The sequence below is a fragment of the Passer montanus genome, unplaced genomic scaffold (genome assembly GCF_014805655.1).
Source record: "Passer montanus isolate IOZ18808 unplaced genomic scaffold, ASM1480565v1 scaffold172, whole genome shotgun sequence".
In the NCBI taxonomy this organism is placed as follows: domain Eukaryota; kingdom Metazoa; phylum Chordata; class Aves; order Passeriformes; family Passeridae; genus Passer; species Passer montanus.
In genome coordinates, this window is record NW_024364493.1 from 127621 (window position 1) to 147772 (window position 20152).

A 20152-nucleotide genomic window follows, 5' to 3' on the forward strand; every position below is an offset into this window, starting at 1 on the left:
CAGTAAATCTAAAAATTGATTTGGTTAACAGCATTGAAATGAGGTGCCTCATTCTATTACAGCATAAAGCCACCAGATGTCACTTATTTTGTGCACCACTCTTCTGGGGAGAAGCATGTCCTTGGCATGGAAAAGACTAAAACAAAAACGGACAACTTACTTTAAGTGGCTTTGTTTCTGTTTGTGTTCTTAACTGGCAACTGTCTTTCTTGATAAATATTTTCATCTTAAATCATATACACTCATTTCTCACAGATCAGACAGACTTGCATTTTTTATGCACCATGAATGTCAGCAGTACCATTTTGAGATTCAGTCTTTAAGAAAATAATTAATAGGCTTACTCCATTTTCAGAAGGGGGAAATGTACATTTTAGGGATAGGATGGTTTTATTTTCATGAACTGTTCTGTCATTAAAGGCACTTCAGCCAATGGCTCACACAGATATTCATCTTCAGCCAAGTTAAAAGCAGTGGGGGGAGTTTTAAAGTCATGCAGAAGGTGGAAGTCCTTGTGGAGAGGGAAAGGAATAATTCTGAAATCAGAGACCAACATCTGCTTCTAGAGTGGAGCAGCTCATCCTCGGGGTTTAAAGGCTTCAAGGAGAAGTGGAGCAAAGCGGGGTGGGGATGTGTCCCTAAAGAGGAAAAACACTTGGTACCCAAGGCAAAGCTGGATTTCCTGGCTTGGCTGGGCACAACCAGTGTCAGGGAGCTGGAGGAGGTGACAATTCCTCACCAGTGAGAGCCAGCAAAGGGCTCCTTGTCCTGGGTGTGTCCTGTTCCACTGTGGGTTTTCCCTCCCATTACCAGAGATGCCAAACTGAGAGGTGCACACCCTCTTTCTGCTCCCTGGTAACAAAACCCTCATGCTCTTTCATTTTCTGGCCTGTACTCAAAGGCAGCACCATTACAAAGAGGAAATTTAATTTGCTGGACTTGAAGTAGAAAGGCTGAAAATGGAGTGTTTTCCTGATGGGTAATGATTACTGATTTTTTTTTTTCCACTCAGTGGTAGTACTGTAGTTTGTTTTTACATTTTAGATGTGTCTCCTCCCTCAGATTTCAGCTTGGGATGGAGTCCTGCTCACTCTGTGGATCTCATGCAGGTTGGAGGATGTAAGTCCACAGCTCTGAGTGAATGATGTGAGAGTTCCTTTCCAAATAATTTTCCATTTCAGTCCTCAGGAGCAGCTGTGCTGAAAGGCTACCTGCCTTCATTTTTCATCTGAGGTGAAAAATGTACTCTAGCATGGCATTCTCTAGCTGGAGGCAGAGTACATGACACATTTTCCCCTCCCTTTTCCCTTGGTGCTTGAGCAAAAATAGAGGTGAGCAAAACACTCCTTAACTAATAGAAACAGTGTTGGCTTCCAAATGCAGCACATTTGTATTTTAGCACCTCGTATGAAACCAATTACATTAATGAGGGCTCCAGTTCTTAACTGGGGGTTGTTTATGACAGGGAGGGTTTCATTTCCTACTGCAGGTCTTGCACCATTGCTCCTGAAAGTGCCATCTGCCAGCTTTGGACCCAAAAATGCTCCCTGCCCGTGTTGTGCAGGGAGATTCTGGCACAGCTCTGGGATGGGGAGCATGATTGCAGCTTGGGAAGCTGGGAAAATCCACTTTTCTCTGTCTGTCGAGCTTATGAGAGGCTGAAATTCATTCTGTTTAATATGGTTACTGAGGGAAAGTCAGAGTCCATGCTGTCTGCTTTAAATGGCTTATTTAGAAATTGGATTGCTGGTGGCTTTCTGTCTTGTGAAACACATATCTGAATTTCAATCAAAATCCCTCAATTCCCAGGTAATGGGATTCTGGATGGTGAGTTAGGAGATCTAGGTTTTTCTTGGACTTCTATCGTGTTAGTCCAAATGATGTTACAGGTGACATGTGTCGGAACTCTATCATTTTGTCACCCAGAGGGGGAGCATCACCTTTGAAAAGCACTCTGAGATCTGATGTTGGGAGTTCCACACCCTTCCTGGACCATAACCTAACCCCAGGATATATTTGAATGCACTCTGAGGCTCTGTGTACAGCATGAATGGCAACAGCTGCATTTTCTATTTTAATTACTTTCACCTTGGGCAGAGGCATCTCTGTCAAAACACTGATAAAATGATACACATTTTATTTAATTGTCCATGTCTGGGTAAAACATTTTGTCTGTTCCAGATCAGTTTTGTTGGCCCCATATAAGTAACCTAAAGGAGGAATAGTAAGAATAACATCAAATGCAAGTTTTCATAAGCAAAGAAAGATACCCATATAATTGTAAGGTTTCATTCTGATTTGCTATTCTTCTCAAAGTGTAATTTAAACCACTGAGCCATGCAATAAAGAAACTGAAGGGTGTTATCAGCATATGATTTACTTTTTCACTTAATGAGGAGAACTGTGGAATTTTTTGGGTTTATAGATTATTCTGAACTTCTGCAGTCACTTATTTTGATTATAAAATGTTTTGGATGCTGAAGGCATTTTCCAGGATTTAAACATGCAGGAAAATTTTAAATCAGATGATCAGAGGTGAGACTTATTTCTCTCCTGCACCGTGCTCTAGAATTCCTGATTTTCCACATAGTGGTGAGGTAGCTGCTGTAAAAAGAGCAGGACTTGGTTATCCACATGGAAAAACTGCAGAGTCACAGCGTGGTTTGGGTTGGAAGGGACTTTAAAGCTTGTCTCATTCCAGCCCTTCCACCACCCCAGGCTGCTCCAAGCCTCGTCCAACCTTTCATTTTTGTCCAGGAGGGTCAGAGAACCCATCCCTGGCTGCCTTCCCCTGTGGACTCTGGTGTGGAGCTCTGCTCTCCTCAGGCACTGTGGGGATGCGCCAGGGGATCACCACACTCCAGCTGCCACCTCCCCTTGACAGCAGAAGCAGAGATGAGCTCCTGGAGCAATTCTTTGGCCAGAAAGTGGAGGTTTTCATGGCAGTGTCACCTCAGCAGTTCATGAGGCAAAAACTCAACCAAAAGAACCAAAGTGTCTCCAGGCTCAGGAGGGCTCTCCCAGCTGGGGGCAGTGGTGAAGGTCATGCCTTGTGCAGGCTGCCCTAGAACAGAGGCTGGACAGAGTTCCAGAATAAAGCAGGGATTGACTCAAAGGATCTCCTCCATGGATGCCCCTTGGGCAGCACCAGAGCCCAGCCAGGGCTGCCCCCAGGATGAACCCAAATGGCCCCAAAATGCACGAGCGCTGCCGGGGTCTCTCCCTGGGCTCAGCTCTGCTCCATGTGCACATTGCAGTTCAGTGTCCAATCCCACTGCAGCCCCTGCAGTCCCACCCTGCTTGTTTTTCTCTCTGCAGCCCACGGGGTTTGTGCTCCTGGGCTGGGATTGGGATCATTTGTCCTTGGTGCCCAGCTGGAGCAGGAATTGTTTTGTCTCCCTGCTCTGTGCACAGAGCTCTGCATCCCCTGATGTGAAGCTCAGACCCACACACTAAAGCAGCACTGAATCTGAAAAATACAAAAGCCAAACCTGAGGCATCAAAGGTGGCAGCTTGAGGTTGATGGTTGGACTCGGTGATCTTAAGGGTCTTTTCCAGCCTTAACAATTCTCTGCTCAGGCTGCTGAGTTCACCCTGGAGCTGTTGCTGTTGAAGCCAGGGCAAGCCAGAGCTGCTGGGGTGTGAGCAGTGTTGTTTTTTGGACATCTCCTGTAGAGGACATAAAGCAGGGTGGAGGGGCTGCAGTGCCCAGAACTGCTCCAGCCCAGCTGCTGGGTCACATTCCCAAAGATTTGGTGGAATAAGTGGCATTTCTTGGCCTTTTGTTGCATGTTGCTGCCTTTAGCTATGGGCGTGGAGTGATCTTTGCAGAAGACAATGATTGATACAGCTTGTGGTGGCAGCTGCTGTGCTTTTTAAACACCATTTTTGAGGGTGGAAAGTGTTAAGGAAGCCTAGCACAGGGCAGCTTCCACAATGCCTTATTCCCAAAACCTTGCAGCTCCTTTTGGTGCCCACTAAAGAGTAACTCAGCCGCATTAGTGATGGGACGGCTGAGGATAGAGCTTTTTTCACATTTCTCTGGATGTGTGGCACCAACAGAGGTGTTTCCTCCTGCAGATTGATTCATCAGTTGGGCCGAGCTCTTCTGCTGGCCAATACAGCTTTTTTCTCTATAGATATCTGCATATAATATGAATATTTTATTTATCATTGTTTCATCATGATCAGGTGTCGCTTTTGAGAAATGAGCATTGTATTCATCAAAGCTTGAGTCCTCATTTACCTGACAAGGCTTTAGGGGTTTTCCTTGGTGTTATTATTTAGGTTATATAGCAGTGCTTAGAAGGAATAAGTGGGCTTGGAAACCATCTCTTCCAGCCTAAGACACCCCAGGAAGCTTTTATGTAAGTGTAGTCCTTGCTGCAGAAATAGATTAAGGAGTTTCTAATTTATTTCTCATAAAAACATCCCCTCCAAATGTATCTGTATTCTCTTCATGCTATCTTAGTCTCCTGCATGTTTGAGAGGTTTGAATGCATTAACAGCCTGAACCAAGTTATTACATTAATCTCATGAAATCCAAGATTTAGATCTTTGACTCAAGGTAAACACCATCAGCAGCAGAGAAATTTAACAGATGGAAATGTGTTTCGAAACTTGGGAGGCATTTTTGCTGGAGATTTTTTTGTTAGATATGTTAATTTTGCTTAAGTTGGAGTTTGTAAGTTCCTGCAAAGTATTTTGTGGGGTGTAATCTGGAGATACTGTTAGTTCTTTGCAGTTTTATAATGTTAACACAGTTTCAGTCTTTCTGCATTAGAAACAGCTTTTTGGGTTATCATTAACAGTCATGCATCTGTTCTTGAAAATCTGGCTGCCAACTGCAGTTGATGGAATTTGTGTCACTTCAGATTCTTTGTGTGATTTTCCTCAGCAAAGGGTTTATTTCAAGCATTGGTGCCATTTCAGCTGCAATGTCCTGTAGCGACTCCGCGTCCTCCTCTATTTGTCTGGAACCAAACACATCAACAAGCACTGCTGTTTAGAAATAAAACCTCATTTTACCTCCCACTGGTCACTTCTGTGCCCTGCTGCCTCCGGGGACATGGGGGTTTTCCGTGGCAGTGAGAGATTTGTGGCTGGAGCAGGGCATTTGGGAGCAGATGTGCTCCTTTTCCGTTAGAACTCTGGGCTGTCTCAGGAGATGCTCTGTCCCACAGGGCAGATCTGGAGCATCCTGGTCCCAGGCATCCCTGTGTAGCTCTCAAAAGGTGTTCAGGTAGGGATCAGGAAGGATCTGAATAAGGCACTTGTGCTGTCTCGGAGCTCCATCAAGGGTGGGCTTTGTTTTCTCAATTTCTCACTTCAAAACCTTAAAAAGTGAATTTTGACCCCTGTGCAGTTGAAGCAGAGGGAGAGTGGAAGGTTAGTTTGGGACAGTTTCCCAATAAGAGAAGTTAAGTAATTAACATATCCATTGGAAAAAAAAGTCTCTTGGAGCATTTGCTTTGGGTTTCCTCTGCCCACAAATAAAGATCATGTAGTTTGCTAAGCTAAATGTTGTCTTTATATTGCAGAAAATGTTGCAGAAGAGGCATGGTGTGAGGGAGTGCATGCCAAATTTCTCTTGGTACATTCATCATTATGCAGAGTTGGGGTTTTGGCTTGCTTTTCTAATTTCTTTTTCCCCTTGGTTTCTTTTCATGGAGATTGAGTAAAGAACATTCTCAGATTTTTATCTTGTTTGTTTACAATCTGGAGGCCAGCTAAGTGCAGCGTGAGGCACGAAAAGGTATTTGTGGTTGTGTTCTTTCCAAGTGGAAAACAAGCACACTGAAGCCAAACACGGGAGAGACCTGCAGGAATAGAGAGTAGAGTCAAGGGAGTCAATGGTTCAGTGGCTGAGGAACAGATTTTCTTATTATTGTCCTGGATATTACAATATTTACTCACTGGATTCCATACGTTTTTTCCCTTTTGTTATGACTGGTGTAAACTGGGGGCTTTGTGCAGTTGCAAGATTCCTGGGCTGGATTTTGCCCTTTTATGAGAACAGCACCAAGAGCTGTGATATTTTTGAGAGGCTGGTGATGGGGTGCAGCACATCCTTTCTCCTCCAGTCATGGAAATCAGTGAGTTAAGATATTTGAACTGCTTTGAAGCTTGTGATAGAAGTGTTGTTCTTTAGATGTGATGATGTGAAGATAGGAGAGGACAATCATGACAGTTTAATGCATTATCAAATGGCTTTAGCTTCCACATCAGGTGTGTGCTCTGCCAACCACACACACCTCAAAGCCCGGGGTGCAGAGCTGCAGAAATGCCTTCAGAATGATGGGATCTTACAAACTGTTTAATAAAAATGTATTGCATTTTTTTCATAGTTAAAAATGACAGACAACAGAGGGGTGCATGATGGAGCCCAAGCCTTTGATGAAACACTCAGGAATAGTGGTAGGAGACTCTGGAAGTAAATGTTGCTTGACTTCTGCAGAATAAACACTTTCTAGGAAGCTGGGAGTAGTATAATGAAATTATATCAAAAAGGTTTTGCTTAATTAGGTGTAGCCAGCAGTTACCTGCAAGAATTTTATCTGGTGATATTTTAGAGATAACTAATTAGAAATTTCTTGAGAACACTTAGAGCTTTCTTGGGTTTTCCACTTTGGGCTCTGAGTCTGCTGCACTTTGTAATGAACAAAGTGGTTTATTGGTTAATGGACTGAGGTTTATCTAATGTGTCATTGCTTAAAGAATTAAAGTTGTTGAACATTTAGAAAAGTTACTACTAAGCTTGGAACAGAGTTGGGTTTTTTTGAAGTGCTGAAACAAAGCCCCAGTTGTGATTTGGCATCAATGAATAGTTTGAGTTGAGTAATTTTTGTTTGAATTTACAAGAAACTTTAATGACAGACTCTAATGCTGAGTTTGTCTTTTCAGGATGCAGCTGTGTATGTTTCCTTTCACCCACTCAGCACTAGATGAAAGATGAAATGCCCTATTCATGAAAAAGCACTTACATGGTACTTATGTACAGATGAGATACGTTTTTCCATCCATTTCAATGCGTGTCTCACAGAGAAGGCACCGTATATGAGTCACAACAAAAAGAATTCAGATGACTCTGTTAAGATAGTAAAGTTTATGGAGAAAATTCAGCTTGGGGGTGGAGGAAAATCCCTTCTCAGCCACTAAAAAACCAAATGAGCAGCTGCGAGCATTTACGTTGCTCTAGAATTGCCATAACTATTGTGTTTAAAGCAAAGTTAAGCCTCACATAGAATGGGTCCCCTTTCAGGAAAACTGCTTGTATATGAAGTGTGAAGGTGTATCAGATGAATTGTAGGAGATACCACTTGGTTGCATTATTGCATGCAAAACCATCTTACCACAGCATGAGATAAACAGGCACCAAAGGCATTAAGTGATGCAAATTCTATTTATTCCATACAATGTTATTCATCCCTCAAAAGCAGCCTTAAATTAGCAGCTGATCTCTCACAACCCACAGGATTTAGCAATTTGTGCTGCATACCCCTTGCAAAGTGGCAGAAAGTATTAGAGATCAGATGGTGGATGGAATATGTTCCTCACTTCAAATCAACCTGAGGCAGCAGCTGCTAAAATCAAGGAAAATCAAATGTGTAAAAGGAACAGGATGGTAATCAGAGTAACTCATAACTGTGAGTTATGCCCACTATTTTGCAGCATGTCAAGGCTGAAAACGCTTGGCAGGACGCTGGAAATACTCTCAGAACATTTTTCCCCCACGTGCTGGTTCTGGATCAGTAATCAATGCAAGAGACAAAGAGCTGGGCTTAAAATAAGCCTTCAGCACTGACAGATCCCCTCCTGCAAACCCAGCTGAGCTGCACCAGCTCTCCTCCTCTCCCTTGGGTCAGAGTCAGCTGGCACGCTGACTCTGAAGGTTTATTTTCTTTTGCACAGTGAAGTGATTCCACTACCCCAGGTTGCTCCAAGCCCTGTCCAACCTGGCCCTGAGCACTTCCAGGGATGGGAAATCACAACTTTTCCTGGTGTTCAGGTAGAGTGGTGAAATCACTGTGCTGTGCTCACCTGACTGAGCTCTGCATGGAGGGCAACCCTCGTGTCTCTGTGGAGTGAGCTGCTCCACACGAGCTGTTTGAGTAAATTGCAGCAATATCTTTCCAGAGAGTCAATGAAGCAGCCTTGGGAGCCTGAAATTAAACAGGATTCACAGTGGATGGGAAGAAACAGGTAACTACAGAACAGCTGGGTCTGAGACATCAGCTCTGTCAATACCAGACCAATTCTTTGCCTTGGGCATTTTCTGAAGATAAACACTTATTTATTTCTGATTACAGCCTGACTGCAGGGCGTATGAGAGCTGTATTTAGAGATGATATTTTTTTGCCTCTTGCCAACCCCCAAACCTCTTCAGTTTGTTCTATAAAAATAACTGCAGTGAAAGAGCTTCATAACAGATTCAGCCTTCGTGCTCTGTGGTTCCCTGTTGCACTCACACTCAGAACAGGAATGTGGCTGATTTGTGGGATGAGAGTGGGATGTATTCCTTGAAAGAGCAGGCAGGTAAGAATTTCTGTTATTGTAAATTACTGTGATGTCCTGTGTTGGAAGTCAGTGGCTGCTTGGTCTTACTAAAAATGTAATACAAACATTTATGACAAGACCAGCCTTGTCACATCAATTTCTGCACCTGAAGTTGTATTTCAGGTGATCCCTGCGCCTTCCCAGGGAGCTCTTAGCTTATTTTTTATTTTCCATAAAACAAAAGAAAGTACATAGGGCAAATTTAGACTGAACGATTCTCATGGATATGAAATCACTGCATGAATTGTTTGACCTTCTGTATCTGTCTTTATCTAATTTTGGCATTGGTGTCTCTCTGTACATTTAGGTAGGTGCACTTTTTCTTAGGAAGTGGTAAAAATTGACTCCCAATGGCATCAGTCCTTTATTCTGGCTCTTGGTGAATCGATCATTTTAATGAGGGACTGTCTGTTTTTTGTTAAATAGATGCAATTTCTGGTTGTGTTCTGAATGTCAGAACTTTCTAATCTGGCTCCAGATTTTTGGGAGAAGGATCTGTGAGCCCCACAGGATGGGTGCATTGGTTTATCCTTGTTTCCATGGAAGGACCCCCAGGACCATGTGGGGTCTGTTGGGAGGCTGCTCACAGTAACTGTGAGGATTGAAAATAAAGATACTGAACTTCGACCATGCAGAATGATTTCTGAAAGTGGATTAAAGTGGCTTTTTTTGTGAGAAGAAATGCACTGGAGTAATTTATGTAAAAACACAGTTTTTTTTCTACAGTGTGCAACTCTTTCATATTCAATATAAACCTGTCAGTGCTTCTGTACCAAGGCACTATGTGAGATGAATAGGAACTAAGGGAAGGGAAAAGATGAATTGCTGGAGCTGTTGCACATCGTAGGCAGCAAGTTTTGATCAGGAGTTGAGAAGCCAGTGTGCACTGCAGGCAAAATTCTGCTCCAAACATCCTCAGAAATGTATGAAAACAGCACTCTGCTCCATGTTTGTACAGAGGGAGGATTTAAACACATTGATGGGAGCTCTGCCCTGACACAGGAGCTCCAGGCGTGTGCTGCCACAGGTTGGGTGGCTGCTGCTGCTTTTTCTCTTCCAGGGTTTTTGGACCTTTATTTCTGGAGAAATTGTTGATTTTTGATTCTACTTTATTTTCCTGCCTGCAGTTTTTATCCTGCAAGTAGCCCAAAAAATAAGATTTTTGATTTAGAGTGATTTAAATCACATAGAATAGAAAGAAGGAACACTGAAGTCTTTAAATATAATTGGTTGGTTGGGGTTTTTTTCCTGCTGAAAAAAGGCTTTAATTTAAAAGTGGGTAATACTGAGTTTTTATTTTCACATTCTCAAGGCAGACCAAACAACAACACATCAGAGCATGTGGCTGTGGCATTTTAGGAGTGCAAGGAACTGGACCTTGGTAATTTCCAGGAACTTGCACAAGACTTTAGGTGCAATAATGCATTTCTGGGGGAGGGCATGACCCTGCTGTCACTGATCCAGGTCAGGGAGCTCCCTTTCCCAATCCCCACTCTTTTTTCCTTGCTTCCAATAATCTGTTTATTCAGGCAGTGTTTATGCCCTAACTGAGTGGTGATTCAAGCTCAGTAACTATTTCCTGAGCATCGCAACCCAAATAATAGAAGTCATCCTTATGTGATTGAAATGACTACTGTTATGCTGATTTTAGGGGAGTTCGCTGATTTTTGTTTTTTGCATGTGGAGCGCAGAATTTATTCCATTCTCACATTTTATTTGGAAGTGTATGGATGAGGAAGGAGCAGATTGTGTTTGGATTAGACTCTGAGAAAGGAACCAGCTGGGTTGTGGAAGAAACCACTGTTGTTTTTTAGGCGAGATTGCTGATTCAGTGGTGATTCAGGAGGTTTTCTTTGGCTTTAAAAGGACATGAAATGGGTTCTTTAAATAAAAATTTTAGTCTTGAACAAGTGTTCAGCAGTTGTTCAACAGGTTGAGTGTGTAGCCATGGGCTGTGGCCACCTACTCTTGCTTTTAGGATGTACCTGTTTTCCCATTGATTGCCTTGAAAACAGTTCCATGGGTTTATACAGAGTCTTGGGAGTTGCCTTTATTGATGGTTCTTTAAAAATTAGGGTTTAAGTAAGTAGAGCTTTACATAACTTCAGTCTGCAGGAGGTTGCTGAGCTTTGTAATGAGTCCTGTGGCTTTTCTAAATCACTGCAATTGCTTTTTGCTTGTTTCTGTTGTTTTGTTTTGGGTTTTTTTCCCTTTTCTTTTTGCCAGAAGTTTGCAGAGCTCAGTGATTCATGATCCTCTTTTTATTGACATATCATCTTTCTGGCATCTTTCTGATTTCTCTGAGGTAAATAGATGTGAGTTCAGGCAAAGTTTATTTCCAAAAATGTAAACTTGAGGAGCCAAATATGTCCAAGAAGCAGGAGAGAGAAAATCAACGATTATGTCTCTCTTTTCCTTACATAATGTTCTTTATTTTTTAATTCAGCTTAGATTTTATTCCTTCTACTGGTCTATTTTTTATTGAAATGATACAACCTGCCCACTCACAGGATGAACTTCCTCCTGCTGTACAAATACTCCACTACCCTTGTACAAATACTTCAGGTTGTGTGCTGCCTGTAGGCTGCTTCAATTCTAACCATTTCCAATAAGCTTGATAGCTAAAAAATATCTGTCCTTGTAAGGTTTTGTAAGTTTTTTTGTGTCCAGAGGTCAAAAATGTATCCTGCCTGGGTGAAGAATTGCTGTTGTACATGGACAGTGTTGCACTGAGTGATGGAGGAATGGAAAAGGAATTACGTGGTTGTGCTGCATTGCTACTGGATATTGTTGGGCTTTTTCTTTCCATATGAAAATGTTAGGAGGATTTCACTCCACCAGCTTCGCTTTGCCCTTTCATGTTTCCATTCCTCTTGATGTGAGTCATGGAAAGTTGGTTGGTGGTAGGACTGTGGGCAGCCTTTCACTTCCAGAGCTGCATCTCTGACTAATGACAGCCTTGTCTTCACAGGAGCTTCTCAGGGGGAAACATTTCCACAGGGAAGTTCATTTCTGGAGTGTTCTGGAGGGCGTGGGATCAGCTTTGCGCTGAGATTTCAAAAAACATCAGCAGCGCAAACTGAGAAGTTGATTTAAACAAACCTTACTGATTTGGCAGGGAAGGCACTTAGGCAGAAAGGATATTTATCCAGATTAGTGGAAACAATTAGGAGACTATGGATAGAATAACATAGCTGGTACTCTAAGAATGGCATTAGATATATTAAATTAGCAATGTGATGTTCCTGGCCAGATGATTCAGCAGTATTATCTTTTGCCTCATATTTTGTTTGGGTTTTTTTGGATAAAAGTGTTCATCCTTAATTTTCCAGCATGTGTATCTTTTTAAGTAGGCTTCATCCCATCTAATCTGAGAGCTGGTGGATTATTTTCTTACTTGCCTTAGACATCCATATTTTAGGTTGTGAGCTGCCCATCAGGACTGATTTACCTGAAATCTTCAATTATACTGCGTGAAGGGAGGAAACAAAGTGCTGTAGCTCTGTTGACATAAATTCAGGGGAGCATTTATACCCCAGGATGAGAAATGTCCTCCTGGTGTACCTGAAATGTGTTTATAAGAGGTAAACAGCCACGTTTTCATGTGGTGGGAGGAGAAGCTGACTGTGATTAGAAGTATCGAGGCTACAGAAAAATGTAGCCTGAAGAACACCAGCAAAAGTTAGATTTATCTTTATTTTAAAGAGTTTTGAAAGAAAGGAAAGCATATTAAATATTATGGAGCTGGTGACCTGGAAAACATGTCATACACAGAGGTATATATATGTGTAAAATCTGTTCAATCTGTTTTATCTAATTCATAGAGGTCATACACAGAGGTATATATATATATATATGTGTAAAATCTGTTCAATCTGTTTATCTAATTCATAGAGGAGCAGAGTTTTAGCTACGTGACTGAGCATATGAAAGTAATTGCTTTTTTATAGCCTGTTGGTCTCTTCTCCCAAGGGACAAGCATTAGGACAAGAGGAAATGGCCTCAAGTTGCAGCAGTGGAGGTTTAGGCTGGATATTAGGGAAAATTTCTTCATGAAAAGCCCAGGGCAGTGGTGAAGTCATCATCACTGAAGGGACTTAAGAGCTGTGCAGATGTGGCACTTGGGGACATGGTGGCCTTGGCAATGCTCAATTAATGCTTGGCCTTGATGGTCTTGAAGAGCTTTTCCAACCTCAGTAATTCCATGATTCTGAAATTCTGTGGCCATTTTGGTTGCAGTTTTCCTTACAATCCTTACAGAGAAAGAGGAGGAATTTTATGAAATGTTCATTTAATAGGAATAATACAGAATTTCAGATATTTTCTATACAGTCAACAAAACCTGTGTGGATGTTAAAAATCTTGTATCTTTTCTTTTGAGGGAAATGTCTCTTTTCACCCTTTGTATGAGATGAGCAGGGCCTGGTGGATGCTGTATTTTCAGTGCTTTGGGGTGAGGTTTGGTGGTTTGCTTTTGCTGCTGTGGTACCTGCCAGTGTTACCTGCCAGCCTCCTCTCCTGCATCCTGAGCCCCCAACAGCCCCTGCTCTCATGCAATGCAGGAATTGTTCAGGGAAGCAGCCATTAAAAGGTCTCACCTGTTTGCTATTAAGTTCTGGTACATATAAATACCTTTGTTAGCTTGAGCCTGCTTCAGTTTGGAGCAAAGTCCCCTTGGCTTCAGTGGGAATATATTGAAATCTAGGGGAGCTTTTCCTTTTTTCCCCCCATTCCACTGTGTGTCATCTTGGATATCCATGTTTCCTCCTCAGGTTATTCCCAGAGATCCTGATTTTTATGTGGAGGCCTGCTTTTGGCCAAGGAGCCTGTAAAGGTTGCTGTTGATTTCTGCTCTGTGGTTAGGGCTGGCACGCATTAATGTACAGCAGACAAATGCAGTATAGACGTGATCATAAATAATTCACCCTTCCCTTCAACAAGGGGAAATTACATGCTACATTATTCAATATACAAAGACACTGCTTGTTGTGTAAAGAGAGTAATTTTCTGCCAGTGAACAGCCAGCAGCTTTGCAGCTAAAATATAAGGAGACACACATGGTTTATTACCAGCTCAAGCCTCATAACCTTCCCTCTGCCTGCAATCCACATCCTTCTGCTCTCAGGAGTGGAATACAAAGAGGTGACGTGTGCTGGTGGCTGGGGCTGCTGGGAATGTTGGATGGAAGGAACAAAACCACGGCTTTGTAGATGTCTTGATTTCATGGGGTGAATGAGTGAAATGAGGGCTGGGGGAAGAGCCTGCCCTTCTGGTGGGCATCCTTCATGCCATGGTAAAATCTTAGGGAATGAACTTCTACCAAAAACTGCTTGGGAAAGAGAAGGGAGTGGCACTAGTGAATTATATCCTTTTATGTGTTTATTACAATTCATTTTTTTAATTTCATTAATGTGACAGTGGAAAATCATGTAAAATGGTGTGTTGGCAACTAGCAGTTATTAAAAAAAAAAGAGATAAATGTGTGTATTCTATTAGCTGAGTGATCTGTCATTGTCCTGTGATAGGTCATCAAACTGATCAGCTAATTAAGCAGCCTGGTGCAGTGCTTGTGCATGAGCTGGCAGAGTTATGGTTGCTTGTGGAACTTTAAATTTCCCCTCATGACTGGTGTGATTAATATCTCAGTTTTACTGTAGCCTAAACATATTTTTAGTTTTTTTTCCCCTTGTATCAGCTTCCCAATAAACAATTTTCTTCACCTGCCAAAGATGTAATTAGCATGCTTTTTCCTTGGCTTTGTAATATTTGTAGCAGATTTTCATGAGAGGTGTCTGCAGCTGGGAAGGGTTCAATAAATTCCAGTCCATTTTTTAACACACAAATGGACATAGGACAGAGAAGGTTATGTGGTTTTTCTAAGGTCCTGTGGTCTGCATTCATTAATGTATTTCTGATTGCTCTTTTTAGAGAATTGATGTCAAATATACAAACCTGGAATTGATCCCATAAGGCTATCTCAGATAAATCTGTTCAACCAGTGTCACTGAGCAGGTTGCAGATAAATTGGATTTTTTCTTTATTTTAAATAGCCAGTTCATAGGAATTGGTCTATGAAAATAAACAGCAAGAAGCTGGACAGCAGAGGTTTGAGAGGGTGCTGAGATGGATGTCAAAGAAGAGGAATTCAGGGTAGAAGGATTTCATAAAAACAAATGTGAACAATGTGATAAATATAATTGAAAAGATGCTGTAGGGTGAATTTTGGTTACCAGATCTTTTCTAACTACTGCTTTAACCTCTAGCCTGTTCTTCATGCTTCTTTTTTCAGAGGGGCTTTTTTCACCTTCCTGTTTTTTCTTTTGTGATGAAGGCCCTCATCTCCATCTCCCGTTTTTTGTTTCTTACTTTTTTTTTTTTTAAATTTTCTTGAGCTATCTTTGTTTTCATGATTTCCTCTGTTGGATGTGGATGCTGCCTGAATCTGCCCTGACGCTGCCTCTGTCTCTGGCCCCCTTTGCTTCCTCTCTGAAAATGTTTGATCAGGGTCTTATTTCGGCCTGAAATATTTACTGGGGAAGTGGAAACTTCTCACTTCTTGTCAGGAGTTCCCTTTCTTGTCCCCCTTCTCACCACCATTGGTGGTGGTTGGACAACCATCAAGGTCTTTCCAACCTTGGCTCCTTTCCATAGTTCTTTTTCTTTTGGACGTTTACTGGGGGGATATTTTACACATAAGAAAGCATAAACTTTCGAGGTTTAAACTGAGCCATATGAATCTGATTTAATGTCTCTAGTTGTTCAAACTTCTGTCAAAGTCATCACAACTGCTTCTTTGGAGAAGTTTTTAAGACTGGTCTCTTTGAGAAGTCTTGCACTGGTTTCTTTCCCTTTGGTTTAAATACAGTCAGTAATGATTATGCTGTGATTTCTGTCTGCCTCATCTGGCTTAGAGAATAAACTCATTAAGGAAATGAACTTTTTTGGATGGAAGGAAAGTGTTTTGCAAATACTTTTGTTCAATATTTATCTAATTATTCTTGAGTCCCTGAGATACAGCGTACTTGCTCTGATTGCAGAAACCCTCCAATATGTGATGGTGTTCAGTGGGGGAAACATCAGAATACAAATAACTTTTACAAAAGCACTTTGTCTCATACAAAAATGCAGCCAGAAGGATGATGATAAATGTGGGATCTCAAGTGACTGCCTCATTTGATCAGGACACTTTTGTAGGAATGAACCAGAAGTTATTATCTAGAATTATAGAAGTGTTGCTTAAGCATTAAAAATAGGTGTTGATAGAGCTAAAGGCAAAACAGTCAAATTGTGGGACTCATAATAGTAATGATTATACTTCTCTGATTTGGTGAATAATAAGAGAACCCATCATTTGGTCCAGAAACCTGAGATCCTGTCATTAGCCTTTCCCTTGTGTCTGTTTTTTAATCCCTTCACTTTGCTGAATGTTTTACTATGGCTTTTGATTTTTTTCTTTTTGTTTGGCTTTTTATCTCCCATGTTTGAAAGGAGATTATTTTATCCCTGCCTCAAACAGGGCCTTACCCCACTTCAGGACTGCTCATTTAAGGTCCTCAGGAGCAGATAAAGTGTAATTATTTAAACCTGTGTCCCTGGCTACTGTCCAGAAATGCTCCCATATTTCAAAAGCAGATTAAGATCTTTTGGGTGGGTTAGTGAGTCGTGTAGTGTTACCTGTAGTAGCAACCAGTCATTGATGTGAGCAGATGGGTGATGGAAAATCAGGGGCAGCTCACTGTGAAGCTGGAGCCAAATGTTCCCTGGGTTTAATATCCTGAGTGCTGTAATTAACAGACTTGGCAAATGGCAGGCATCTTTCAAATAGAAATCTGAAATGACTGGTGGTACGTTGTGCTTTGCTATGGCTGTGGATGGTGTGGATATGATTCCTGGGTGTGTATAAATATCTGGGTTTGTTTCTCTAGGTTGGACAATGCATCTGTTTGGAGCCACCTCTGGGAAGATGAAGCTTCCAGCAGCAGCAGCAGTGCGGTTTGGAACATGCTTGTTTTAAGAGAACCTGGAAATTTCTAGCCATATTTGCCTATTCCAGCATAAAGAAGAGGAAAATGAGTTATTTTTATTTTTTGCATATTTTCACACTACGTAACAATTTTTTTTCCTTCTCATTTTGTTCAATGGGAAAAACTTGAGCCAGTTTTGTAGCTGATCCTTACTTCGCCACATTCCTCTTACTGAGCCAAATTCTTTGGAACCACATCCAGAGTACATTTATTTTTGTGTGTTGGTGGTGGTTAGGGCTTCTTTTTCTTTCTGTGACACATGTCACTTTTTATTCTGTTTTGAACCTGTCCTTTTGCATTGCTGAGTAGTTGTAGAACCACTCCAGGAACGAAATAATTTCAGACTTGCAGAAGATGACTCATATGCTTCAGAAACATTTTTATGACTGTGCTTGGCTCATTAATGTAGGAGTTTAACAGTAGTAATATGAGGTATTGCATTAATTGCTGCATACATTTATTACCAAATGACTTGCACAGACAGTGTTTCAGATGCCGTGGACCTGATCACAATAACCAGAAGTGTCCTGTGTGCAGAGGAGACAATAAAATCCCTTTGTACACCGACAGCAAGCAGATGAAGTGGCTTGCGGTTCTGGAAGTGAGGACTGATCACTGTGAGAGCTGGAATGGGTTTTTCTGCCTGAGGAAGGGGAAGCTCTGCAGTTTGATGTTTGGGTTGATCATAATGACTCTGGTGATGGTGTCCTACATACTGACTGGAGCCAAGCATGGCCTGCTGCTGATCCCATCTCCCTTCCATTACGGAGCTTTTGCTAGCAATCCCAGCTTAATGGACAATGAAAGCCTTAGTGACATGAAAGACTATTACCAGCCTTCAAAAATGAATATTTCATATGTAAGGGATTATCCAAGCATTAAATTAATTATTGACACCATTACTTCAAAGATAGAGTTTATAACGAGGCAGCGCCCTGATTTAGAAGAGCTGAGGAAGCAAGAGCCACATGTAAGTATGAATTGAGGCGTGTCTTAAACTGCTTTTCACATCCTTATTTCAAGGCTTGTGGATCAATCTTTTGCCTAGATATAAAAAAGTGCAACTGCTTGGATGTTCATGCAGTGATTTACACCATCTAGAGTCTCTTGATTCACAGCAGCTGAGAAGTTGATATTGTAGATCACATCCCTCTGAGTCACGGGCAGGATGGATGCGTTCTATAAATGGTCTTGACACCTGAAGCAAAAAATCAGGCAGTCTTCTGGTAGCTATACAACGTCAATGAACTTTTACCTTCTCTCATGCAGAATCATTGGGACTTACGTTTACCCGTCACCTGAAATGATAAATAAGATAAGAGCCTTTCTAATAACTGCTTGCCAGGGCACCTTCCTGAAAATCATTGCAAACCTTGTATTCCAGAGTTAAAAACTGGAAGGTAATTTGATTTGAGTATTAGGTGTTCGACTTCAAGAATCAGTTCTTTGGATTGCAGAGGAGTTGGGGCAATTATTGAGGCACTTTCTGGCTGTAAAATAAAAGGATTTCTAAATACTTATCTCCCAGCCCAGTGGGTTGAACAGGATTTGGTTGTGGTGTTATCAGAAGCAATTAATGGGGTCAACTTTGTAGTACAAATATTCAGGTAGTGTTTCTGTTCTCTCACTGCGCCAAGTAAGAAAAGTAAGTGCTAAGTAAGAAGAGTTGATTGCTTGCTGCCTTGACTGAAATTGTTGTTCTTTATGTTGCAGATGTTTTCGGTAATTCCTAACAAATTCCTTCCAAACAGCAAGAACCCTTGTTGGTACGAAGAGTACCGCGGGAACACAACCACAGATCCCTACGCCACCAACTCTTACGCACTGTACTCCAAGCGCTTTCGGATCATTTTTGATTACCTCAGGAAGGTATTTTGGAACCACTTGTACCACTACAAGGACAAGCACTACCGCCTGCGCTGCCTGCCACACTTCTACATCATCGGGCAGCCCAAGTGTGGCACCACGGACCTGTACGACCGCCTCCGGCTGCACCCCGACGTGCGCTTCTCGGCCATCAAGGAGCCCCACTGGTGGACCAGGAAACGCTTTGGTGAGTCAAAATGTCCTTTGCCAGCCAGGCAAGTTGTCCCCCTTAAAATTTTGTAATTATTTGGGATGAAGTTTATAGATTTGCTGCATGTTGGCTTGCCTAGAAACCGCTGGAGTTGGTGGTTATAGATTTGCTGTGTGTTGGCTTGCCTAGGAACCACTGGAGTTGGTGGTTTTGAGAAATCCAGGTGGTGGGTGCTCAGCCTGCTGTTGTTCATTGGTGTTTTGGGTTAAGCCTCTTGAGAAAATGCACGTTTCATTTGGTTTTATTTGCAGCGGTTTGGAAAATCTAAGGGAAGACAAAAACTGCATAAAACCAACCTTATGAATTTGTAAAGGCAAGAAGAGAAACTGTTAGGTTGTCATGGGGGAGTTGAAGAGCAGCAGTGATACGCTTTACAGAATTTTGCAGTACAAAACTTTCTTACATCAATAAATGATGGGTCACTATTTAAAATTTCAGTCCTTATGGTTCAATAAGTACAACTGTGGCAGGAGCTTCATTAGTGCCACAGCTCTGGGTAACACTGATCAGTAGAGATGCTCTGCATGAGGAATCTCTCACACTGAGGGCCCTGCATGTATTTTTGATCCTTTTTCTGGATGATATCATTATTTCCATCTCTGAAGGCAGACTTGACTACCCGGGGTTGTGGCCAACTGGAGCAAAAGGCATCCACCCCTCGTGATTGCACCTCCAAAGGGTGTCTCAGGGCACTGGGATTTCATCCATCTGAAGTGTTTTTCTCCTTCTCCTCTCTCTCTGGATGCTCTCTGGGGAAGGTCAGTCTTGTGGTTAGAGATTAGATGAGCTGCAGAAGACCCGTTTGAATTTCCTATCTGCTCCCCTCTAGATGGATGAGTATTGTGCCCTCTGAATTCCACCCAGGCACTGGATTTTCCTCTTCTTGGGTCTGGCTGTTAAGTGCTGGCGTGCCCTCGCTTTGTATGACTTTGGTATCAAAGATCAAAGACTTTTAAGTGGTTTTACTGTTTCCAAAAGGAAGATTCTGCTTATTTTGGTGGCATCTTAATTTCTGTTTCTCATTTGCTGTTGCTTTATGGCAGACACAGACTTTGGAACAGGAAAAACTGGCACTGGAGTGTAGATGAGGACTTTGATCACTGCTTTCTTTTGGTGCTTTTCTAAGCTTACTGAGAATGGGAAAATTATGAATTTCTGTGGCTAAATGCAAGAAAGAACACTTTCTGAGGCATTGGGACACCAGCAGTGCTACTTCAAATTCTTTAGTTCTCCTACATGTGGTCTTGTCATATCCATCTTGTTTCCTTGTGCACTGGATCCCAGAAGAATCTCTGAGCTCCTGCAGACAGGGTTTTGTTCCTTGCTTTTTGGAGAGGTGCTCACGGCCACAAAGATGGGATTTCATGATTTTGCTGTTAAATTTTCAGTTTTCTCCCTTTGCAAATGCCATAAGAAAGTTGCCAAACAAAATACTGTGGACATCTTCTAAATACTTTTTTGTAAACTAAGATGTAAAGCCATGTGATGAAAATGC

At 41.9% G+C, this 20152-nt stretch overlaps 1 protein-coding gene across 1 annotated transcript in view; it reads left to right on the forward strand.

Annotated features, from left to right (window-relative positions):
• Nucleotides 1-20152, forward strand: part of CHST15 (carbohydrate sulfotransferase 15) — a 44398-nt gene that overhangs the window by 9042 nt on the left and 15204 nt on the right. Inside the window, exons 2-3 of the mRNA XM_039704347.1 lie at nt 16482-17550; nt 18294-18633. Coding sequence (XP_039560281.1) covers nt 17008-17550; nt 18294-18633 — 883 coding nt within the window. The 5' untranslated portion in view covers nt 16482-17007. The remainder of the gene's footprint in view (nt 1-16481; nt 17551-18293; nt 18634-20152) is intronic.